The 25557-nt window shown below is 43.7% G+C and overlaps 2 protein-coding genes across 2 annotated transcripts in view; both read right to left on the bottom strand.

Annotated features, from left to right (window-relative positions):
• Nucleotides 1-453: 453 nt before the first annotated feature.
• On the bottom strand, nt 454-8518 carry TM4SF18 (transmembrane 4 L six family member 18). Its single transcript, XM_032806230.1, has 5 exons — nt 8191-8518; nt 6357-6446; nt 5527-5669; nt 2262-2442; nt 454-819 (listed from the first exon to the last, which is right to left on the bottom strand). The coding sequence occupies exons 1-5, from the start codon at nt 8365-8367 to the stop codon at nt 805-807; spliced, it is 606 nt and encodes a 201-aa protein (XP_032662121.1). The 5' UTR covers nt 8368-8518; the 3' UTR covers nt 454-804.
• A 10165-nt stretch (nt 8519-18683) lies between these two features.
• TM4SF1 (transmembrane 4 L six family member 1) overlaps nt 18684-25557 on the bottom strand; it is an 8750-nt gene continuing 1876 nt past the window's right edge. The window contains exons 2-5 of the mRNA XM_032806238.1: nt 22365-22454; nt 22126-22274; nt 18769-18949; nt 18684-18689 (exon numbers count right to left, since the gene is read on the bottom strand). Coding sequence (XP_032662129.1) covers nt 18684-18689; nt 18769-18949; nt 22126-22274; nt 22365-22454 — 426 coding nt within the window. The remainder of the gene's footprint in view (nt 18690-18768; nt 18950-22125; nt 22275-22364; nt 22455-25557) is intronic.

The raw sequence follows: 25557 nt of genomic DNA, 5'->3' as shown, positions 1-25557 counted from the left end.
GCAAGCCATTTTAGTAATTCTCCTATAATATGTTCTAAAGGGATTATTTGACTTTGAGTATCTAAAGATAAAGAAACCAAAACCTGTTATTAGGTATGTTGGTGATATCATGTTGAGCGTAGCTGCCTTCCAAGCAGTTGACTCAGGGCTTTAAATCACAACTGGATATTTTTCTAAAATACATGCTATAGCTGAAAAAGAAGTTAGGGATGCAATGCAGAAATATTGAGCTAGGTTTGTGGCCTGTGTTATGCAGGAGGTCAGGCTTGTAGAAGATCCCTTCTGGCCTTAAAATCAAGTCATTTTCTACTGATCAAAAAATTGAGATCTGACCCTATACACTGATGTCAATGGAAAGACTCCCCTTGACTTACTGAGGCCCTTGGAGACCATTTGAAATATTTATAAAGTCTAAATAAGGAGACGAGACAGTGGGATCTATGAAAGCATGGTAGCTTTACAGCACTTTCTTTATTGAAAACGAGATTTCTCTGTGAAGGCAGTTCCATAGTGCTCATGCAACACAAACTGGATGGCAAAGCAAAAGAGACACAGTTATCATTGTCTTTCAGGATTAGTTGTGGTTAAGAAATGGCTCTAGTTTTTAAGAAAACATGGGAGAGCTTCATTTTTAGCTATCAAAAACCATTTAAGTGAATATAAAGGTACAGCTCATGAGAGAAGTGGATGTGAAAAAGAAATCAGTGGAAAATTCGTTTTAATGGCACCCACAGATCTGCTATGTAGAACAGTAAACGCTGGAGGAGCAAAGTCTGGTTGGCAATGAAGCGTTCTCTGCCACATTTAGATAATCCCCGGCTGTCAAAGGAAATGGGAAGAAGTCAAGGAGACTTGTAGCATTAACTCTCAGCATAACTTACAATTTGCACAATGGAAACATCCACATGATACTAAATCAACAGAGCTTCTCAGGATAAAACAGGGCGCCCATCTGTGTTATCAGTGAAGACAGAAGCAAAGCTCCTATTGACTTCCGTGAGAGCAGTATTGGGGCTCCAAGTGAATCAAACCTGTTTATTACCTGAGTCCCTAGCAAGCAGAGTGTTATGCTGGGTTTCAAATCCCTGAAACAGTGACATCCCCATTACAGACTGTTAAAAGGGGATTTTTATCTCCATTTACTCCAGGCATCTTTTATTTATTGAATGATCCTTCGTTTCACTTCTAGTAAGTAATGTAAATTCTGTTGATTTCAACATTTCATAAAGGAAAAACTAATGATTTGTAGTTCTCTCTATACTTCTGCTCAACCAATGTGTTTTTTGCCTATTTCAGCAGATGCTTTATAGGCCAAGGTAAACATGCTCAAGTTTTCCTTCCCTTCTAGAAACACTGGCCAGTGCATTTTGATAAGACAGTCACTTGCTGTTTAATAAAAGCAAAACAACCTGGAGGCTGTGCTGAATGATCTGCCCACGATGAACATTGGGGGCTGCATAAGAACACTAAAGGCTTCCAAAGCCTAATGAATATGGCCATTCTTGAACTGGCACTTCCAGCTCTCCCCAGCTGCCAGGGAGGACAATGAAACATGTCATACACTTTATAACGGCTGGCTGCCATGCTGAAAATGTTATTTCACACCATAATGACTACTAGCGGCACCACCTATTTAAACTAAGGTCATTCAACTTTATTTTTTATTGTAATGTTGTTGTGGACCAGGAGTCTTTGTGCTAAACCCTCACTTCTGAAGCAGGGATTTCTTGGTCATTTTAATAGGGCTCTGCTGATATGTCCCACAGAACAACATTGTGCACATTGACATAAAATATATGCCAATTTCTTGAGTGCCAAAACCCACCAGGTTGTTTCTTACTCTTTCAGCTATGAAACCCACTGGATGTTAAAGACAAACTTGGACTTGTTCCTAGGAGGTAGATGCTCAGTACTCTTCACTGACATCGAAGTCCTGTATTCTCTATATATTAAGTACTGATGTTTAATTTTCAGGGTCATTTACTTAACCTTCACAGCCCCACATTTCCAATCAGATGAGTTTAAGTGAGAAGCCTGGAATTCCTGCATGTCGTAAGGAATAACAAGGTGAATTTGAATAGTATAATATGTTGTTAAATGCACTTCACTACAATGCCTGGTATCAGATTAGAAAGTAATGTTTCAAATTCATAAAAACCAATGGCCAGATCTTCAGCTGGCATAAATCGGCATCTGAGTGAAGTTGATGGAGCAATGCTGATTTACACCACCCTAAGATTTGGCACAAGATCTTTTATTACCTGTATAAAGACAGAGTAGGTCCCACAGAGTATCTGTTTTAATTCAGCCATCACTTTGAGAAAGCAGATGATCACTTGAAGTCCACTAAAGGCTATGAGAATAGAGAATAAAATGATGTTCCATTCCACTGCATGCGCAGGCTCAGTGCACTGAGACCAGGAACTGTACTCAGTGAGGTAACTACCAGAGAAACAGAAAAATGGGGAAATTAGACCAGTTTAATGCCTTGAAATTTAACACTCAATAATAATAAATCTAACAGTAATCAGACAAAATAATAAAACCTGTTTGTTCTGATGTCCTGGAGCCAGGGCCGACTCCAGGCCCCAGCGCGCCAAGTGCGTGCTTGGGGCGGCATGCCGCGGGGGGCGCTCTGCCAGTTGCTGGGAGGGCGGCAGGTGGCTCCGGTGGACCTCCTGCAGGCATCCCTGTGGAGGGTCCGCTGGTCCCACGGCTCTGGTGGAGCATCCGCAGGCACGCCTGCGGGAGATCCACTGGAGCCACGGGACCGGCAAGCGGCAGAGCTCCCGCCGTGGCGCGCCGCCGTGCTTGGGGCGGCGAAATGGCTAGAGCCGGCCCTGCCTGGAGCCAAATTCTGGTCTCAATTACACCAATTAATCCTAAGTAGCTCAGTCAAACCCAGTGGTGTTACTCAAGGCTTACAATGGTGTAACTGAGCCCAGAATCCAGATCAGCGTTCACAGAATGCATATTCTTCATTCACTTCATTGCATTTTTGTCATAGAAGTGTCTGAAGTTCTGCATTTTCTGCTAATGATACAAACTGAATTTAAACAGAGGCCATTTAGAGCCCGTCTATTTCATGAGTACCAGTCAAGCTGCAGTTGATTATACTCTGGCTGAAGTTGGGGTTTTTAACCAGCATAGATCAGCAATGCCCAAATAATATTTCACTATGGCAAGTGGATGGAGTGGTAACTGAGGGTACTGCCTAAGGGAGTATCACAGTTTGTTATTCTCATTTAGCCTTCGGGCTACCCTCTGCCTCCCTGCTAGCCCTACAGAGTATGTCATTCACCTTCTCCGTTGTATCATCATAATAACATGAAGGAGATGGAGTATTGCCATCCTCAAGAGATCAGAAACTGTGAGTCAGATGTCCCTCTCCGTCCATGAGTGATCATTTCAGACCGAAAAGCCAGTCTTTAATGCACACAACTGCATGCCTTGCCCTGACTGCTCAGATGGAGACACCACTTACCCCGGGGTGGCTCTAGGTATTTTGCTGCCCCAAGCACGGCAGGCAGGCTGCCTTCGGAGGCTTGCCTGAAGGAGGTCCCCGGTCCCGCGGATTCGGCAGCACGCCTGCAGTAGGTCCACTGAAGATGCGGCACCAGCGGACTCTCCGCAGGCAAGCCGCCGAAGGCAACCTGCCTGCCGCCCTCGCAGTGACCGGCAGAGCACCCCCCGTAGCTTGCTGCCCCAGGCACACACTTGGCATGCTGGTGCCTGGAGCCACCCCTGCTCTTACCCTGTCCTCACCCTGAAGATAGGAAATGGAAGGCAGTTCCCCTATTTGCATCTTGACTCTCTCCCTTCCGAGTTTATTCCCTTTGATAAAAGAAAGGCTGGAAGGTAAATAGTTGGAGAACCACTGACCCAATTAATGCACCATGATTCACACTAGCACATAGAATTTATTTTATTTTTTAGAATTGATGAGTTACAGATTACATATCAAAGAACTTCTAACTTGTATCATCCATTCATACAGGTGATGATGGCACAGTACAAACAATATAGCACTGATCTAGCCTTTAGCAAGAAGCCGCATTTCCCTGATACCCATCCACCCCTACAAGACTTCTCTGCCCAACACGGGGTAGCACTTTGGGGCCCCTCTCCCACTGCTCCCTCTGCTTCCGGGGCCCCTTTCCACTCCCCTGCACCCTAGATGTGCCTCCTGCTCCCCCTCATTCTTCCCATCCATCTTTCACAGTGTCTCTGCTGCCCCTCACAGCTCCTGTGTTCTGTCCACACCCCTCTCCCCCAAACCATAAAATGGCAGGCATTTCCCTATGGGCTTGGCTTCAATCTCATTGAACATAGTAGGAGGTGGCAGCCTACTTTAGTAAGGGCAGCCTCACTTCCACATGCTGATAGACTGCAGGGACATGGGGGCCATCTTGCTGGCTTCAGGCTCCTTGACAGTAATGGGAGATGGTGACCATTGTGAATAAGGGAAAATTCCTGCATTGGCACCTTTCATCGTGTTTTTATAAGACAGATTAAAAAACCCATACCACTAGTGTGGTGATAAAATCATGAGAGTTGGCAATACTGGAAATGGCATGGTATTATTATTGATTCCAAGAACCATCACTGTAATCATATTTGTTGGCCTCCATTTCTCCTCTATTAATAAATTACACAGTTTGGGCTAAATCCAGAGTCCCTCACTTGGCATCTGGCCCTTCATGTTCAAATCAGACTCTTTTTTATTTATGAATTAAAAACAAACAAACAAACAAACAAAAAACAGAACATTGTCATTATTAGTACATATCTCAGTGGTGTCACCATAACATAAAAACAGAGAATACATCACATGCTTATAAGGATCCACTTCTTTTGTCTCTTCTCCAAATGGAAGTCAGTAATTCCTATATTTTAGAGCCATGGCTTTCAACCTGTGGTCTGCAGACCCTTGAGGCTAAGATTTTCAAAGGGGTCTGCACCTCCATTCAAAAACTTTTAGCGGTCCACAAACGAAAAAAGGTTGAAAAACCACTGTTTTAGGGAACAATCCCATACTTGCTGAGAAATTTAGCTTTTCATCTTCTTCTATCTAGGATTTCATGACTAGTCCAATGCTTAGTGTACTCCACTGGAAGTTGGAAGAACTTGACTTTATCTTACTTGAAATATTTGCATATTAAAAATTCTTATCCTTGAAAAGGAGACAGTTTCAAACTTCTGCATTTAAAGCAGTCACAGGTTGTAGATCTGTACTTGACATATTCTTACGAGCTTTGATGTCTCACTGGAAGATAAGCCGAATTAGCTGAACATTAAACTTTCTCTGTAAAGATGCAAATAATTTTTTTCCTTTGTGTGTTCTGCTCAGAAACAAATTTGAAAAATATACAGTATTCATTGTGGAGCAAAGATTTTTAAAAGCTAAGAAAATACATATGCTGTGATAATGGGTAAATTTATTTTTATCTATAAATTACCTCCAAAAAGACCTATTTATCTTCTTTCTGTATAGTTTCTTACAGTAGATATAAAGATGTTTCTTACCCCCCTGCAGTGTCTTTGAAGATATAACCCCAGCCAGCTGGCGTATTGCAGAATGGGCCTTGGACTAAGCCCAAAGTAGAGATGATGACACTATATCCAGAAAAAGCAATTCCAAGCAGGGCTAACACAACTGAAATGAAACTCTGTATTGAAGAGAGAATAAATGTTGTCAGCATGGGGGTTTTCCTTAGTCACCTAATCAGAGCCAACCACCACACAATGTGCCCTGGCTCCTTTGCCAGGTTTGTACCTTACAGGCATGGTTGTTCAAAATTCAATAGGAAATGGGATCAGGACAACAGTGAGACCATCCCTGGCAATAGTATTATCTCTTTTGGGATTGTGTCCTCAGGGAAAATGCCAAATTTCTCCAGAGGTCAGACAGTTTTACTCCCATTGGTTTTTAAGCTGTACTTTTCCAAACACATCATAGGAGGCAAGGAGGGCACCACAACACTCAGAAGACTTATTTGCATCCCACTCAGCATTTACACAGATTATTTATTTTCCATCTAATCACTTCCAAATGTAAGAAGGGGGTGTGAGGAGGTGAAGGAGCAGTTCAGCAGTGGAGAGAGTTGACAGATAACAGTCTAAGGCCATCAACTCTTTTGTTTCCTGGGAACTTCGCCTGTGCAGTCGGAGGAAGCAACTGGACTTGTGGTAACCCATGGGGTTGTCTCTACCCTGACCCAGGGTTCTGTCGTAATTCAGAGAGAGGAAGGAAGTAGCCATAAAGAGGGAGTCAAGGTTTGGCTGGGAGAATGGGGGCAGAGGGGAACTCAGAATGAATGCTGAATAGAGAAACAAAAGACAAAACAAAGACTCACCCTGTATGTTTTGTTACAGCTCTCGCTCTGGCAGCATTGATAGAACGTGTTACGCTCCAATGTTATTAGAAGTGCTGCTAACAGAAGCATCTGTAAGGGGAAGACTGTAAGATGAGTGGAAATAACTGGAGATACTGTGCCTGATTCTCTCCTGCCCGTGCACAGTAAGTGCAAAATGCCACCAGTCTGAACTGGTAGCACTTTACACCCAGTTTGCACAGAAGTGTACAACTACTGCAGGTGCACGGCAGGGCAGAGTCAGGGCCACCGTATTTGTTAGACATGACTGGAAATTTTGCAGAAAAGAACTAATGAGCTTCACTTCTCTCTCTGCCAATCCTCCACATGCAGCTTAGGACTTTTCTCAAAGTGTTAAGTTATTCGACATTGGTTGAGTAATTTCACCAAGTAAATCTTGGACTTTCGATCATAATAGTTTCCAACATTTAAAAAAAACATATCCAAGGGGCTATGGGAAGGGCCATATGAGGAAGGGAAGGGATGGCCCCTCTGGGTTGGAGGAATGGGGAAGGTAAGAGGAGGAGTGCTAATGTAGACAAGGTGCTGGCAATACCAGCATTTTAAGCACCATGTTGTGTAGATCTGCTTAAAATACCAGTAGCCACCTGGATTTCTGCCTGCACTAGGACTCTCATGGATGATCCCACCACTGGAACTGAACCAATCATAACTACAATGGGAAATTTTATTAAAAATATCCTGGTGTAGGCACAGCCTGAACCTCTTGCTGTTTGATTCTCTGTAAAATGAGGATAATGGTAACTCTCAAGAACTCTCATTAAGGGCTCTGAAATGGAAAAGTGCTGAATGGAAGTTTTGAAATCTCTATATAGGGTATTTCTAATTTTTGTGGTTGGTGTTTCCCAAACCTCCAGCTTACCAGTGTTTCTCCTTTTGAGTTTCTGGGCCTTCAGTAAATTTTCTCTGATCATCAGAAGTCTGACATATTTTAAAGACTGATGCAGAACATATACAATAATAATTTCAAAATTAGGTCTCATCTTTATTCATTTAACATCTTTCCCTTTTTTAATGCATCAGTAGAAAGACCCTACCAAATAGAATTGACATTAATAATATAAGGTACCTGTCTAAACACATAAGAGGGCTGTTGCTTTTTAACATTGTGTACTATGTTCATAGGAACTAAGGGTGCTGGGGGTGTTACTGCACCCCCTACCCTGCAGTGGTTTTCACCATATACAGGGTTTACAGTTTGGTTCAATGGCTCTCAGCACCCCCACAGTGCAAATTGTTCTAGCACCCTTGACTATGTTACCACATATAAGAATATTAAAAATCTATTAGAAAAAAGTTACTGTGCCTGATCTTCCACTGGCTGTAATTGATAGACTTGTCTAAGTTTTTACACAGCACCAGAGCTTTATTGATTAGTGACCATAGCAGATCATGGTATAATATGCACAGCATCTGCAGTCAGATTTGCAGTTACATATATAAGAACTTTCACTTTTAGCATCACTCCAAATCCAAGTAGATGGTTAGCCAATTCCCTCCCACATACTACTGCACAAGCTTTGCTTATGTGGCAAAAAGCATGCAAATCACCTCCCAAAATCATGTAAAAAAAAAAAATCAATCACATACAGTTTTGTTCAGCAGTGCTCTTGATTTTTAAAGTTGATCAAATTTGCCGTCTATAAAATTAGCTAAAATAATTCATCTCCCCTTTAAAAGCAAGATCATGACACCATCACACCTTGCTGCAGGGTTATCCCTGCTGATGTGATTGTGCTAACATCATTTGCACTAGCATTTACAACTCAATAAAATGCACAGAACCAACACTTACCATCACGCCAGAGAAACATATTCCTTCAAAATACCACACGTAGTTGGTGAGCTGGTTACTGGTAGCGTATGAAGTTTTCCCATTAGGGAAGTATAACAGGATATTAACAACAATACTCCAAAGTGCAAGAGGTATCAACAGACAACTCAAACAGCCTCTGCATTTTTGCAAACCCATCTCTTAAGAACTTTAAATCCTTTCGCTATTCTAAGCTCACACAGGGTTGCTTCTTTTAAAGTTGCAAAATCCTGCCAGCTTCTTGTTTTGATGCAGTCATTTTGTATTCATGGGAACCTGGTTGCTGGGTTCCAGTGCTAAAGTAAGTGCTTTACTGTTTGTAGAACAAAGGGCAAAATATCACTGGCTGAAGGGCTAGTCTATCTCCTGTGCTGGAGCTGTGACTGTTTCTTTAAGTAACTTTTGTTTTCCTCTAAGGGCTATTCCTTGGGGAGCTTGAGATTCAAATGAGTGTCTAGAAGAATCAGGAAGGAACACAGCACAGGATTATAACAACAGCACATCAAGCTTGTGTATATCACTTTTTCATCTTCTAAAACACATGGTTTAGAAATATTAACAAAGTAATCCACAAAGCACCCTCCACACAACATGCCTCGCAGGTAGGCCCTGGACTGTGGGACCTTCCAAAGTTTATTGTGTTCTGAGGGGCAATGAAGTATTATTAGAACTAACATCTTTCATGTATTTTATGTTATCTTACAGCACTATTGTGAAGTAAGTAGGTATCACTGTTCAAGAACTAGGTTCTATTCCTGGCTCACATCTGTGTCTTCCCCACCCCCAACCTTTGTTTCTTCTGTCTATTTAGATTTATCCTTTTGGGGGCTAGGGCTGTTTCTTTCTATATGTACGTTTGGGGGTTCTAAGTGCTAAGTAATATCAATTATGAAGAATAACTTGGGCAATGAGGAAAGCAAGGCACAGAGAAGATAAGGATGGTCTTGAGAGTAAAGCACCAGAGTGGAACTTAAGAAACCCCTGGGTTCACTTCTTGGCCTTGGGACACAGATTTCCTGAGTGATGGTGGGCATGTCACTCATCTTCTTTTTGCTTCAGTTCCTCCTCTGTAAAGTGAGGCTAATAATGCTCCTCAGGGTTTGTGAGGCTAAATGTATTCATATCTGTGAGGGGGCCCATAGATAGAAAGGCTGTGTATTACCTATGGCTGCAGAGAAAGCCAGGATTACAGCTCAGCACACGTTGGCCCCTGTGCAATAACTTCATGCAATATCTGTAAACAAAAGTATTTGAAGGGGGTAATAGCAAATGAGTGGGCAGGGAACTGAAAACAGCAAACTTTCACTCAAAACACAGATTGTTTGCAGTCCTGTCCCTGTAAATGAGGGATCTCCTCTAATAGCTTGTGCCAGGTGGAGCAAGCAGCAACCAGGGCCGAGTTCAAAATCTAGGGGTCCTTTTCCACTGATACAACAGAGAACCAGCTCGAGTCTCCACCCAGTAACCTGGGAAATTTACACGCCATCTCTGGGCACCTCTGAGAGGCAATACTTCCTCACCCGCAAGCACAGAATCTGAGTGTAGAAAAGAAACTTTTAATAAAAGGAGGGAAGGAACTTGGCGTTAATTTGGGAAAACACCGCAAACAAGGTTCATAAACATAAACCATGAGTAAAAGACCCACCCCTAAATAGGTTGGGCAGTGTCCTTTTCCCCTCATGTTCTTAAATCTAGCAACCCAAAAGTCCCTTTCACATGCCCAACCCTTCTAACCCTGCTTACACTTGCAATGCTGTACAAATTTCTTATGTACAATACAACAGAACATTTCCCAACCGGTGGTTAATTGTATTGGACAGTATAATTGGGCCATTAGTGATTATAGAATTATGGAATTGGAGATTATCCAGTCCACCTTTGAGCCAATACAGGATATTCTCTGCAGAATGTTTTCTAGGGTTTTGTCTAATCCAATTTACAATGTTGTAAACAATGAGTAAGGCTACATTTTAGCCACTGGTATTTTTAATAAAAGTCACGGACAAGTCATGGGCAACAAACAAAATTTCACAGCCCGTGACCTGTCCATGACTTTTACTAAAAATACCCATGAATAAAACTTGGGGAAGGGCTGCCCGGGGGCCCTGCGGGTGCTGGGGGAGGGTGGCGCGGGTGCTGTGGGGGCTAGCGGTGGCACACAGCCTGGGACCGCGCTGAAAGTAGGTAGTATGGGCCGGTACGGTGTACTGCTAAAAAGTGGCTGCTGGTACCAGCCTGTACCACTGACTTAAAGCACTGCCATGGTAGCACTTTAAGCAGGGTCCTTTGCCATGGCAGCGCTTTAAGTTCATTGCTCCTTTTGCCCACCCCAGGTCGCCGACAGGGGTGAAAGGACAAAAGAAGCAGCTGCCTCAAGGCCAGAGATTTAAAAGCCCCCGACTCTTTAAATTGCTGCTAGAGCCCTGGGCAGCGCAGGCCAGGCAATGTGGATAGGCTGGCTGGGCGATGCTGACCACCAGCCCCCACCTTCCTTTTCCACCCAAGGCCAGGCGCCGCCCCTTCTGGGGGAGAAGAGCGGGTGGAGCCGGCCACATACCAGTAAGAATTCAATTTTACTTTCACCCCTGCCCAGGACCCCTGCTGGTGCTGGGAGGGTCCCAGGCAGAGGTGTGCTGCTGGAGACCCCTGCTGGTGCTAGGGGGAGGTTGGCAGGGCCAGCAGCCTGCCTACCTGGCTCCGTGCCCCCCCCCGCCCCCCGCGCAGCAGCAGCAGAGTTTGGGTGTGGGACGGGGCAGGAGGTTGGGGCACAGGATGGGGTGAGGCGGGCTCTGGGCAGCGCTTACCTGGGGGCTCCCTGGAAGCAGTGACATCCCCCTCGCTCAGCTGCTAGGCAGAGGCATGGCCAGGCATCTCTGTGCACTGCTTCCATCCAGGGCACTGCCCCCGCCCAGAGCATTGCCCCTGCCCAGGGCACCACCCCTGCAGCTCCCATTGGCCAGACTGCTGCAGAGCTCCCTGGCCATGCCTAGCAACTGAGCGAGGGGATGTCACCACTTCCGGGGAGCACCCCCAGGTAAGCGCCACCCAGAGTGCTCCTCACCCCCTCCAGTGCCCCAACCCCCTACCCGCTCCAACACCCAAACTCTGCTGCTGCTGGGGGGGCCTGGTGGTTCGAGAGTGCCCCAGCAGTGGTTGGTGTGCCTGGTGCAGGGGCTGCCTGAGCTGCCCCTGAGCCAGGTGCACTGGCCACTGTAAAAGTCATGGAGGTCACGGAAAGTCACAGAATCCATGACTTTTGTGACAAACTCGCAGCCTTAACAATGAGGCATGCACTCACTTCCTTGGAAGTCTATTTCAGAGCCTTTTAGCTCTGGGCTGTCTGAAAGCTTTGACAAATGTGCAGCATACATTTTCCCTGTTAGTTCAGTCCTATTTTGCCACCACCAAGAATACTGCTCCATCCTTGATCTGTTGAATTAAGTCCTCATACACCTCTGCCTTGTTTGCTGGCCATTACATATCAGAATGAGGTTTCTGAGGGCTCCCTCTGGTGGATATTAAAACTCAACTTTTGATGCTTTTTAATATTAATAATTATGTTGTTTATTTGTATTATTTAGCTTTGTGAGATTTTGGGTCACAGTCTGCTCTATTACACTGATATAAGCCTGGAAGAAAATAAGTGATGCAATTCTGCACTTACAACAGCATAACTGAGAGCAGAATTTGGCCCAACGACTGCATGCAACTTGAAGAGGCGTAATAAAATGTGGTGCTGCAAAATCCTTTTTGATGTTCACTAAATGTTTGTTTCACTGTGAAAAGTGTATAAAGCAAAAGACAGACTTTTTGCCCAACCTTACCTGGCATTACTCAGATAGCTATAGACACCTGAGCATTCCAAGGTATTAGGGACACCACAATAATTGCCTTGTTTTTTTGGCGGTGAGGCTGGGGCCCTTGTCCATTTCTAAGGAGTTATTGAATTAATTCATAAGAGACAACGAAGAGGCTGAGGGCACAAAAAGGGAAATTGTACTGAATAAAAAACAATTAAACTTCAGGAGGTTGGGATGTGAAGATACTTTGGGATATATTTTCCCTTTGCTCCCTAAAGCAAACAAATGTATGAGCTGCTTAGGTCCCAGTTAAACTTTGCCCTTTGGGGTCCTCTTTAAAGTTGATTCTGTTCTCTGGTTGGTTTATGCACCATTCAAAGCAGCAGTAGCAAAATAGCTAGGAGACCACAGAAGGAAGATGTACAATACTAGTTTTGTGATTAGACCATTCTCTCCACCTTTTCTCTGATGTGAGCCTCCTTTTCCTCGATTCTTCCTCCTTTCTCCAGGATCCTCTATGTTTCTTACAGGTCTCTGAGGATCTCTCATTTACCCCCTGTCTTAAACCCAGATTCCCCACACTGTCTTAGGGCCTGCTGTTGCTCCTATTGAAGTCAATAGCAAACCTCCCTTTGCAGATCTTTGCAGTTTAACAAGACTGGATGGGACAGGATGTCCTTCATTGAGGCTGCTCCATAGTGACCCAAGGGGACATTGTTGATTAAAGCAAGGCATGTCTTTTCCACAAGCTGAATTTTTATCCAGAGCCCAATGGTTAGTTGAAAACCTGACAGCATCTGCTCTTTTTTAAATTGAAGCCTACAGTAAAAAGTGGTTATCTTGTTTGTAATCCAATTTGCTGCTGATTCCAGCTATCTTCTGTCCCAGTTAGACTATGACGCTCTGAAAATGAGATTTCATACACAGAACTTAATCTGCACAAATAACAGTGAACGATGCAATTCAGATTCCTTGTTACTCAAATTAAGTTCTGCAGATACCATATTAAATTGGCTTGTTCCTTAGCATGTTGTGATGCTAGAACACATAGTAGCTGTTTTATATGTGGTATTAGGCAAAAATGGTAAACTCCAAGGTCAGTTTCTCAACTGTGTTGATCGATGTTGCAAGAGCCCCCATTTTGTTCCTGTAAACCTCTGGGAGCAGATGCTGTTACCAAAAGACTTTGATTACTCATGGGGTGAGTGACTTTTCTGCTAACTGAATCAGACTTTATTTAAAGTCATTATTTTCCTAGGGTTTGATTGCTACACTCCCTATACATGCTTTTGTGCATCAGCCATTTATAAAGGATTTCAATTGGATTTTTGCGTTCTGAAGTGATCTCAGGGATCTAGCACTAATGCTGCATACTACCACTACAGAGATCAGGGCTGAGCTCCAGTCAAACTTTTCTCCCTTTGTGCACTAATTCTAAAGCTGATTCTGTCCTCTCCTCTGTGTTCTGTATGGATAGATAGTGCAAGGAGAAACAGCCATCTGAGCCCTAGGTAAAAAAACGAACAATTCCAATAGAATATTATATTCTGCACTATTCCCCTCTCCCCCCAGCTCCCCACCCTTCATCCTTAGCCTAAGGTCAGAACTCGGTTTTTCCCTCAGCTTAACTCCACCACTCCTCCCTCAAATAATTCTGTTTCACCACCAAAATGTCAGCCTAGACCAGCAGCTAGAGAATATCTTATCCCATTACAGGGAGGACAAAAATGCCACAGCTACAGGAGGTACAAACATATAAGAGCTGCCATACTAGGTCACACAAGTCCATCAGGCCCAATAGCCTGTATCTGATAGTGGCCAGAACCTGTACTCTATCAACTTCTTTCCTGTCGTTTATGCTAGGATATAGAGTTCACCTTTGATAAATTCATCCCTAGAGGATGTCTCCACCCGCCACAGCTGTCAGCTTTCCTCTAGTCTTTAGTTTAAAAAATCCCCTACAACCAGCAGCGTGGTTCCATTTTGGTTACGGTTGAGCCCATCTCTTCGGTAGAGGCTACTTCTTCCCCCAAAGACTCCTCAATTCCTAATGAACCTAAATCTCTCCTCCCTACACCATCATCTCATCCATGCATTTAGAGCCTGCAATTCTAAAGGCTGAGTTAGTGACAGTTTAGCTTTAACAAATAGCATCTCTTGCGTTCATCCCATGGGAGTTGGACGAATGACATAGACTGTTAAAATGGATTAGGCACCTAGGCTTAGATCCTCAAACATATTTAGGGGCCTATGTGCTACTGAGGATCCAGGTTCTACAGCTGCAGGCAAACGTCTTCCATCTGGGAGATCCTTGCATTGCCATGGATCAGTGACAGAGATTAGGGCTAAATGTTGAACAATTTCTTTTCTGTCTCAGATGTGCATTATCAATGTGCAGATTTAGTTGTGAGGGATAGTGTGCTAAGCTGCACCTGAGAAATATGTGTTTAACTTCTGGATACCTTAAATGATAGTGATCATCCTCCTCGCTTGGAGTACTATTATATAATGTACATTGCTGTCTCTGTGGAAAGACTGTAGCAATGCAATGAATAATCTCCAGGATGATCCATGGCGCTGAAATATCCTTTCCAAGAATGTCACACACACAAGTCAAATGACTTGTAACACCTTTGCTAGGTGAATAATGGTGGTCAGCATTTTGTGACTTGAATCTCTTACTTCTAAGAGGCAAGGTGCATACCAGCTTTTCAGATGTGGAATGGCACCACCTTGTGCCAATTCATTACTAGCTTGGGGCACATCAATGTGACTTTGCCTTCTGAGATGATATTCATTATATGCTGTAAACCATATCCTGAAGGTCTGCCAGATAGAGCATTTATTGCAACATCCCTGAAAGACCTTATTGTATGAAGTTTATGTATTACTGAGGGCCGAGATTGTGTATATAAGCTGTCTACAGGAGAGATGTGACAGATGTGAGACCTGGGAATTTAAAAGACTATATAGAATATGTGCCAGACATGTATGGAACTTCTGGGACAAGAAGTGTGAAATGGATTTCCTGGAAATCCCTAGGGAGAGGTTAATGCAAATTCACCAACTCCAATTATGCTAAAATTCAGCTGTTTGAAGCTATACTCTGAGATAAGGGTTAGTGTCTGCTGAATACCTGTTACAGGAGCCAAGGTCAAAGGCCTAAGCTGTATAAAGAAATGGCTGACCTGCCAAGCCATTGTTCTTGTTCTGAGACAGATGCACTTGTAACTCTAGGAAAACCCAGTTGTGGGTTTTGAAGGACTAAAACCTACCAGAGCCCTAGTTTGGAGTTGGGATGACTTTCAGTAAGGTTTCTAGCTTTATTGTTTTAGTATGTCCTCCATAATGCTTCTACCTTAAGAATAAATATGCTTGCTTACAAGGAGCTGTGAGGTAACTTATAACTGCCACCATTAGACTGGTCAGAGCCTTCAGAGAGACAGAAAAATGCAAGTGTTGGCCTTTTTAGGCAGTCTGGCTTGCTGGGGCTATCTCCGTCTTGTTCATGGAGGTGTGAAGCCTTAAAATCCCTGGACACAATGGAAAGAGATGCTGGTCTCTGCCCAAGAGAGGTTATAGCTGGGACCAGAAGGCTAAAGCAGGTGTCCTTGGTTGGCCACAGAGGGAGAATCCAGGTGCATTTGCCTGAACTGTGACAGAGCTTCTCACACATGATGTTGGAAGAAAGCTCTCTCCATTTTGCTCACTATTTACGTCTATGATGTCAGGGGATGCCAAATTATCACACAGTGTTTGGTGTTTATTCACGGTGCATGATGATCTTCTCTTCTGAGAGAATCACAGGACTGATCTGAGGCAGATAGGATACATCAGCATGGTTATGTGTCACAGGGTTATTTATTTTTTTAAAATTATACTCAGATTCCTGCAGGGACTTGCTAATGCTCACCTGCAGTTCTTGGGTTGAGAAGTTTGCACCAGAACTTTTCCTAGTAAATAGGTTTGTCCAAAAACACGTTGCAGGTCAGATCTTGGTTCTATATCTCCTTCTCCTGGCTGCATTCCAGGTTCTCCAGCATTTTCCCTCGGTCTTTCATTGTTACATTACCCCTAATGTGGCCTCACTGGTGGTAGCAATGGTGGAAGCTCTAGTGTAAACATCTTGCAGGCATTTTAACCATCATGTTGTCTATAACCTTGCTCAGATCAGGCTTAGACAACATGGTAGTTAAATGCTGGTGGCCAATGGCAGCCTGTCTATACTTGTACTCCATTGGTACTACCAGTGGTAGATTTATGGCATTGCAGAAGAGAGGCAGAAAGAGCCTATTTATCTACCAGCAATAATCAGGGAATGGAAGGGACTGGAGGTTGCATCTTCCTCTCGGCTGGAGAAGAGGGTAAGTGCTCTGATCCTTCCCAACAGTGGAGAGTCAAGGAAAGAAATGGTGAGGTCCCAGAAGAGCTAATGCCTTATGTACATAGGAAAAAGTTTGACCACTATAGTTCTACCTTTATAACCCCATGTGGAAACTCTTCTCCTAGTATAAGAGTGACTTTGTGCAGATTAGGTTAAACCCCTTCCAAGTGATACAAGCTTAACTACAAGCCACTGTTATGCTGAACTAAGAGTGGCCACAGAGGGTTATAATTAAAGCACTTTAGATACACACCATAGCTTATACAAAAAAAATTCCCATGTAGACATGATCAAGAGAAACAAAACAGCAAAAGAAGGCAGAGGGGTTGGGGAGATATGGGGGTGAGCGGAGGAGAGGCTAAAAGACAGCAAAGCTATAGGAGCAATAAAACTCTGGACCAGAAAGAAAACACTGACGGTGGGTGTCTATATTCTATTTTATTGGCAAATAGAGAGGGAAAGAAGTTTGAAACAATCCAAGTTACTACTCCCCTCCAAACTTCCCATTTTCCTTTCTTCAGACTTGTCTTTTTTTGCTGCTGTTCTATCGTCACCTCTTCCCTGGGGAGATAGAGCTCCTCAGTATGTGCCTACCTTTGTCTGTCCATTATTTGGCACCATCTATATTTTCTGTTAGATTAGATGAATACCAAAAACATGGTATTTGTGGTATTTGGTTTGACCCAATTAAAGCAGCATTCCTTCTGTGAGTGACAGCTCCTACTGAGGGCTTCAAGGTCAGGATGGCAATGGAACACTAATGGAAAAAGCAGCTTCTGTATGAAAATCAAGAACTACCATGCCAGTAGTGAGAAACTGTACCCAGCAACACAATTAATACATCAATTATTAGCATTATGTTTAAATAAACCAATGAAATCCTTGTACGCAAGGTATATATTTATAATGACAAAAATCACAGTAGGCCAAATTCTGCTGTCAGGTGCAAACACATAATGACTATTGTGTTATTCGGGAATCCTGCACGTCTTTCCAAGAACAGAACCTGGCCCAATCTGTGAATTAATGGTGACAGTGCATAGTTTGGCAAGAAGAAATGTAACATGAGTAAACTGTTCTCTATATAATTTACAGTATGTGCAATATAAAACAAGACATTCAAATACATGTTTTACAGAATATCACAAAGATATAATTACAGTGATTTTAGCCCATTTTCAAGTGCAAATGTTCTAGCAAACGTATTTCTGTGGGGGGGAAAAAGAATATGTGTTAAACGAGGGAAAACAAAATCACAGAATCGCATACTTTGTTCATTGTACAAAGTAAAGTTAATAGGCTGTATAATGTGTATTCGGCTTGTGGATCTATTTCCATGCCCACTAATCCTCAAAAATCCATTTATGACAGAGCCAGAAATATGTCTCAATGTCCCCAGTTAGATCATGGTGGGGAGGAAGAGAGAGAAAGAGACAACAGCTTCAAAGGTGCCATCATAATCTACCATGTCAATAATATCCATGATTAAAGCTGTGTGTAATAAACATGAAAACATTTTCTCAAAGAAAACATTTTAAATATCTGCATAAAGAATGCCTTTTGAAGCATCTTTGAGCAGACATCATTATAGCTTTTGTTGCATTTTAAGAGCAATCAAGTTTTACCATCATTCTGTACACAATTTCTTTTGTTTTTGAGAACTTTGATCTTTTTCATTCTAAAAGTTGCCAACTTTTTCCTTTCACAAAAGAATAAAAGCTATGGAGGATAGAGAGTCACAGTGAGGGAATAGTGGATGCCAGGGAGAGTGGGTGTTTCCAGGATACTTGAGTGAACCTAGTGGAGCAGACTATCGACTTGCTTGTCTGGTATCCTCAGCAGCCCATATATCGCTCCCACTGAAATCAGTTCGGCAGTTTAGCAGATGTTTCAGTGAAAGGTCAAAAGCTGCAAACTAAGCCGCAAACCTATCATACAATTGTGTAATGTTGTAAAATGGGGGCAGGGTAGGAGATCAGGACAGAGAATTTCTTCCTCATCACAAGACTTAGTTAGTGCCTGAAGCATATACCTTATTCCCTGCATGGCTAAGGTGACCAATAATTTCAAAAGGTAGAAAAGGAGATTTCCTTCTCATGTGCATATCTAATTCCTTGCATGTAGCTGATCACTTGCCCAAATTCACTCACACTGTATTACAGTCAAATGCCCCAGGGTTTTTGTGAATTGTGTGGCTCAAAGCTCACTTACTGAAACTGAACTTCAGAAGAGGAGCCATGACAGGGAAATAATGGAACTGAATGTTCTCCTGGATTAGACCCTGATGTACTTTAGTTCTAGATAATACATTAGGCTATATGCTTTTTATGGGAAGTGTGGTTGTAATCAAATGATCCCTTGAATAGATGCACTTACCTCTTCCCGATTGCAGCAAACCCCACATATTCCTCCGAGAAAACCGTTGACTACTTGGATGGAACACAGAATTAATTCAATCCCCCCCAAGACCAGAAGAATGGAAAAGAGGGTCAAGTTCCATTCCACGATATTCCTTGGCTCCCGACACTCAGACCACTTGTCATGCTCAAGCAGATACCTGTTCATATCAATTAAAAATGTATTAGAAACTCATGATTCAGTGAAGCGTTTTACTCCCTGGTATTTAATGTATATCAAGAGAGCAGCTGCAATATGTGGGCCTAATTCAGATACTACTAACCTTGTAAGTGAGGGTGAGGGAAGCAAAGGTTTGCTTCATGCAAAACTCCCTGACACTCTAGAATGCAAGAGCGGTTATTAGGTATAGACTTTTGATAAACCTAGTCTTGATTTTGTTTTTAAGTATAAATAGAGGGCAGGAGAAGGGTGGTAGAGGACAGAGGTAGCATTAACACACCTTTTTAGTCTCCCCAATTCCAGAGTCAGACAGAGTGACCTGGTCCCCAGCATAATTTAGAGCAGTCACAGGACTGCTCTGAGTTATGCCTGGTCATAGCCATGCCCTGGCCCTTTTTCTTCTAAGAATGGCTGCTAGGATGGGGGCTAGGATGGAATTGGTGTAGAACACAGCATGCTGGAGGTTTCCCTTTTGCAAGGGTGTAGTGGGGTGGTTACCCTGCTCCTGCCCTGAAGAGCTTAAAACAGCCCTGGTAAAGGGCTGTGGCAGGGGAAAAGCTGGGCTGATAGGGAAAGCAGCCACAGCTGCAGCCAGTGCAATCAGGGCCCAGCTGGCCCTTGTAAGAGGGTGGTGGGCCAGAAGGAAAGAGAGAGACTCTCTCTAGCTTCCTAGAAAGAGAAGGACCTGGCTGCCTGGGAAGCTGAGGAGGGTACCTAGGGTGAAGCAGTGCTGGGAAAGGGCAGAGGGAGCTGGGGAACTCCAGCCTAGCAAAGTTAAGGTCCCACAAAAAGGTACTGGGGTTGCAGAGGGGCAGCCGATAGATAGGCAGAGACAACTGGTCCAACCCCCTTGCCAATGATGAGTGGTTAACAGACTGTCATCTGCTCCAGTGAGCGGGGGCTAAATGGAGACTGGCCTTAGCCACTGAGGCAAGGTGAGGATATGGGGTTGGGGGTTCCCCGGGGAGAGGAGACCGGTGGGCAGAACCCCTGGACAAAAGGCACCGGGGCCCAGGAGAGACATGGGGGCCAGCGGCAGACAAGACACCAGCCTGCAGAGGGTGCTCAGGGCTGGAAGGAGCTAATTCCCTGGACAACTAGCAGAAGGTGCTGTGCCGGTGAGTTGTTGCCCCATCACAAAGGGACTTAAATGATGCACAGCCTTCTGAATGAGCTGAACTCACTGAACACTTCTCAGATGGGGCTTAGAACCTTGCAGGATCCAGCCCTTGTTTTAAGATCGTGATTGCATCCAAAGGGAACTTTGCTCTCCATTTGTCACTGTCTTACATGAGACACTCTACTTGGTATCTGAAAATGCCCTTGAACTGCTCTGACCACAGGATGAACTCACTGTGTCCTAAAAGTAAATGCCTGCAGCTCCTGCCCAACCATCTGATCAGAGTATTCAGCAAAAAATTACTCATCTCCTTTCTGTGCCAGTGAAAGCTAAAGAAACCATCATGACAAACAATAGCCAGGTGTGTTCAGATCAGATTCTCTGCTTCAGGGGGCCAGTGGAATGTAGGCGCGGCTTCCTGATTCTCAGGCCAGCCAGCTCTGTTTTGGCATCAGACATGCACCACTCTGGAAACAGGCTTCAAGGGGCTACCCACCAGTAAGGTATTGCTGGAGTACGTCGTGCTCTGACCATGCATGCACTCCACACCCTTACTACACCCCTTACATGGGGGCTGACTTGGAAGTGATGTAGGAATAAGCTATGCCAACTCTATGTTTCATGGGGACTCACTTCACAAAAGGAGAATCCCAAACTAGGGAAATCTAGGGGCTTTTAGGCACTTTTGTGCAGACCAAATAGTTCTATTGTGCAAATTTATATCTGGTCACACTTTTTATATTGTGGGTACCTTCAGAAATAATTTGTTTTAGATGCACTGTGTGTAAAGTCCAGAGTTTAAGCTTGGGAACATACCTTGGTATCAACTTCAACAGCTGGGTGAATTCTACCACATTGCTCCCAAACCACGATGTTCTAAACTAATTTAAAGATCTTTGATATGTGGCTTCTGCATCTTGCGTCTTAACTCTAATAACCCTACTATTAATCACTCTCCATGACACATGGTTTCTCAATATGCTTCAGAGTCTTTAGGATTCAAAATCTTTAGGATCATCAGGATAGTGTGTTTCTGGTCTCCCTTTTTTAAAACTGATTGTTAATAAAGTCCTAAAATTGTGTCGTCTGTCATTGATTTCCACAAGACTGGATAGGGGAAGGGGTGGAGTCAGAATTTGGTTTGTGGATCTCCCACAGTTGGGTAGACAGGAGTGTTACCTGGGTGATACTCACAGCCCCTGGGAAGGAGGTTGTCATTCATATGGAAACACTAGGGGTCTCTGATGATAAAAGCAGCTTCTGAAAGAAGCACTATGCTGATCACCTGCAGAATGCTAGGGAACGGTTACTGGGCTGCTTGAGAAATATTTCCAGGCTATCCTGGCTAAAAAGGGCCATATCCAGAGGCCTGTCACACAGAGTGTTACCTATGATAAGGAATTATGCTGCTTTGGCAGTCATTTTGTAAAGCTTGGGATAGTTGTGAGTCCCAGTTTATATGGTCTTGAGACTCCTCTTTCAGCCTGAGTATACCCATCAGCTTTGCTGGAGGGGGAATAATCTATGAGCCAATTAGGTGGCGAGGCAGGATGAGAGCGGGAGAGGAAGAGAGTGTGTATGCTGTTTGGAAACGAACAGTTTATTGCAAACACAAATAACTTAGTGACCACACACTGGTCCTGATTTCAGTGGGGCTGACTCCTTTTGAAACTTTAGTGGGAGTTGCAGGTGCTTGCTACCCCTTTTTATCTTGCTTCTCAGGTGTACAGGAGACGATTAGGCCCCCAAAATGAGAATACAGTAGATCCACTAGTTTCTGCAAAGAGCAACAGCCTTTCTCCCTCTTGACTAGTTTAGGGTCCAAAGCAGTCCTTATTCACCTGAGTAGTCCTATGGAAACAATGGGACTGCTCATCTGAGTAAGGAGCAAATTCATGGTACAGTTTCTCCTCTCATTTTACACCAGTGCAAACCTGTGTCAATGTAATTACCCTCCTATAAAACACAGTAAGCAGTATCGGGTCCTGGTGTTTATATACTGCAGTGCACAGCTTGCTGGTAAACAGACTACTCACCCTCCACTGGAGTTAGTGAAAGGATAGACCCAGTTCTGTTCTACAGCCGAGAGGCAGTAAGGGCCATGGGATAAACCTAAAGCTGAAATGATGAAACAGTAGCCAGATCCCAGGATTCCGATGATGGCGACCAGAACAGAGGACAGCATCTGCAGAGTAAACATGCAAGAGATTCTCAGCACTCTGACCATTCCCTCTGAGGGACCACTCAAAAATGATTAAGCAAAAAATTCACTTACTGCACAGCTTTTCCCACAGTTCTCATGCCCACAGCATCCACAGCAATTATCGTGTTCTAGTCCAATGAACACTGCAGCTGGGAGGAATATCTACATAAAAACAAATAATTGTGCCTGAGTGTTTGGTAAAGTACCCTACAGGCAGGGCTGTCCCTAGGGGGTGCAGGGCCCAGGGCAGAAGTGATGGATTCGTCTCTTCCGGGACTGACTACGCTGGCCAATTGCATCAGCCTGTGGGGCCCAGACGGACGTCTACAGGCCGTGCATATCAAATTCTGTCCTCACTTCGTTTTTATTTAGATTTATAATTTCACTATTTAAAAATTCTGCATAGCCGATTCAGTATTTTTCTCATTCTGCTCAAGCGGAGTTCTCCCCTTGGCTTCAATAGGGGGAAGACTAGGCTTAGGGATAGACTGATAAACTATGAGAACTTCATTATTTTTTTTTTTCTGTTTGTACAGTGCCTAACACAATGGGATCCTGGTCCATGACTGGGGCTCCTAGATGCTACTGCAATTCCCATAAATAATAGTAATATTCTTCCCTACCAATCCAACACTGTTTTTGACACACTGTGGGTCAAATCTGCAGTCCTCTTTCAGCAAAAGTGCTCAACAAACTAGATGGGAGATTTCACTGAAAGAAGGGTGGATTATGGTTTTGTGGGGTCCTGATCCAGAGTAAATGGGGGCCTGTCATAAACAGATAGCTACGGGTTAATGGTTTTTTTACCTGTAAAGGGTTAACAAAGGGAACCAAACACCTGACAAGAGGACCAATCAGGAAATCGGATTTTTCAAAGCTTAAGGGAGGGAATTTGTGGGTTTTTCTTGGTCTTCGGTCTTTTGTCTGTCTCTCAGCTATGAGAGGGTCTATTTCCAGTCCTTCTAATCTTCTGTTTCCCAGTTGTAAGTACAAAGTTAGCAAAAGTATAGTCTTCTAAATTGTTTTGCTGTATTTGCATCTGTGTATCTGGCTGGTGGAGTCTTTATGTGTATTTGGCTATAAGTACTTTAAATTGTATTGTTTTTGGGTAAGGCTGGTTATCCCTTTTCTATTGTGTTATTTATTTTTCTATAAGTGAAAGCCCTGTATCTTACCAATCTAGATTACAGAGAAACGTTATTTCTAATTTTTTCTTTCTTTTTTAATAAAGTTTTTTTTTTTTAAGACTTGTTTGAGTTTTTTCTCTTCTGGGTAGGCTAAGGAACGAAGGGGAGGGAAATCTCTTGGTAGTTAGCCCATCTACGGAGGGTGAAGTCTCTGTTCAGCACCAGGAATTGGTGGAGGGGAAGAGAGATAGAAACTTTTCTGTTTCCCTTGTATTTGGTTGTCCTCTTTGTGGAAGAGAGGAGACTGCTCTTGGTATTGTGATGTAAAGTAGGTTGCATCAGTAACTCTCAGGTTACCAGAGAGGAAATTCTGGGTGGGGAGAGGTGGGGGGAACCGGTTTTATTTCCCTTTGTGGTAAGACTCGGAGCCTCTGAGTCTTGGGGTCCCCCAGGGAAGATTTAGGGGAGACCAGAGTGAGCCAAGACACTGGAAATTCTTGGCTGGTGGCAGCGATATTAAATCTAAGCTGGTAATTAAGCTTAGAGGGGTTCATGCTAGCTTCTCAGGTTATGAACGCTAAGGTTCATATCTGAGTGGGAAAGCTACGACATGAGTGGCAGTGACTTGGGAAAGATAAGAATCCAAAAGCCAGTAAAATTATTAATTTGCTTCTCTGCTAGCTGGTTGACACACTGTGGGTCAAATCTGCAGTCCTCTCTCAGCAAAAGTGCTCAACAAAGTAGATGGGAGATTTCACTGAAAGAAGGGTGGATTATGGTTTTGTGGGGTCCTGATCCAGAGTAAATGGGGGCCCCTCCACATCCCTTCCACCTGCAGTCCCTCCCACACCCATGCTCCTGCTGGGGAAATGGGGTCAGGGCTTGAACCACCCTATCCCCTCTCCTGGCACTCCTGCCAGGGAGCAGGGTCAGGGCATGAGGGCTTGCCCTGCTCTGCAGGAAAGCCAAGCGGGCTGAGTGGAGCAAGCCCCCATACTCCAACCCCGCTCCCCAGCTGGAGTGCCAGGCAAGTGGAGCAAGCCCCTTGCCTCAACCCTGCTCCCCACCAGGAGCGCCGGGGAGGTGGGCAGAGCGGGTTGGAGTGTGGGGACACCCATTTTTCTGGGGTCTCCCAATTGGCCAGGGCCCCTGGGTATGGGCCTGTTGGCCCAATGGCTAATCCACCACTGACCACACTACTAAGCTCTTTTGATGACATCCATCATTTCAACTATAATGAGGTATGATAACACTAGTTACTGAAAAGTAGTTGCAAGTGTTTTGCTTATACAGGATATCTAATATGAATGGAGTCAAAGCACAAGAAGTTTCTAATGTTGGTAGAACTGGGAAAAATATTCCACATAGAAATGTTTTTCCTTTATTTTCAAGTTCACAACACTGCCATAGAATTGCAGAATTAGTGTGAAAACGTCTGATGAATTGATACTTCTCAGATTTTCCACTCTGAATCTGTTACAATAAAAAAATTCACACTTGCAAATTTTCAAGCTGCGGTGAAAAAGGAGTGAGCAGCATGACCTAGTGGATTAAACACAGGAACTGCTGAGGCCTCAGCCAATGGCTGGTCTGACTCATATTTTGTATTCATAGCACTTGATAAACACTATCCAGTGATTGCTCATAAAACCCTTAAGAAGGAGGTAAATATCTGTTGTGAGCACTACACACATACTTTAAAACATATGGAAAAGTAAAAAAAAATTCTTTAATTGAAAACCACAACCATGCACCTGCTGGCTCTTAAATGACATACCAGTGCCCAAATCCTCCAAAGACTTATTTAGATTCATAACACTATGCACTGAGCAAGACCATTAAAGTCAAACTGGAAATATTCACATAGTTAAGTGATGTCAAGTATCAGAGGGGTAGCCGTGTTAGTCTGGATCCGTAAAAGCAGCAAAGAATCCTGTGGCACCTTATAGACTAACAGACTTTTAGGAGCATGAGCTTTCATGGGTGAATACCACTTCATCAGATGCATGTAGTGGAAATTTCCAGGGGCAGGGATATATATGCAAGCAAGAAGCAAGCTAGAGATAACGAGGTTAGTTCAATCAGGGAGGATGAGGCCCTCTTCTAGCAGTTGAGGTGTGAAAACCAAGGGAGGAGAA

Source organism: Chelonoidis abingdonii, chromosome 8, assembly GCF_003597395.2.
Source record: "Chelonoidis abingdonii isolate Lonesome George chromosome 8, CheloAbing_2.0, whole genome shotgun sequence".
Classification (NCBI taxonomy): Eukaryota; Metazoa; Chordata; order Testudines; family Testudinidae; genus Chelonoidis; species Chelonoidis abingdonii.
Note: the sequence above shows the minus strand (reverse complement) of the source record. Positions and strands in the feature narration are given on the sequence as shown.

Coding starts and splice junctions, on each gene's coding strand:
- TM4SF18 (XM_032806230.1), bottom strand. CDS start 8,367: ATGGGTTTGCAAAAATGCAGAGGCTGTTTGAGTTGTCTGTTGATACCT. Junction 5,670..6,356: donor GCTGTAACAAAACATACAGG/GTGAGTCTTTGT, acceptor TCTTCAATACAG/AGTTTCATTTCAGTTGTGTT. Junction 2,443..5,526: donor TTCAAAGACACTGCAGGGGG/GTAAGAAACATC, acceptor TTTCTCTGGTAG/TTACCTCACTGAGTACAGTT.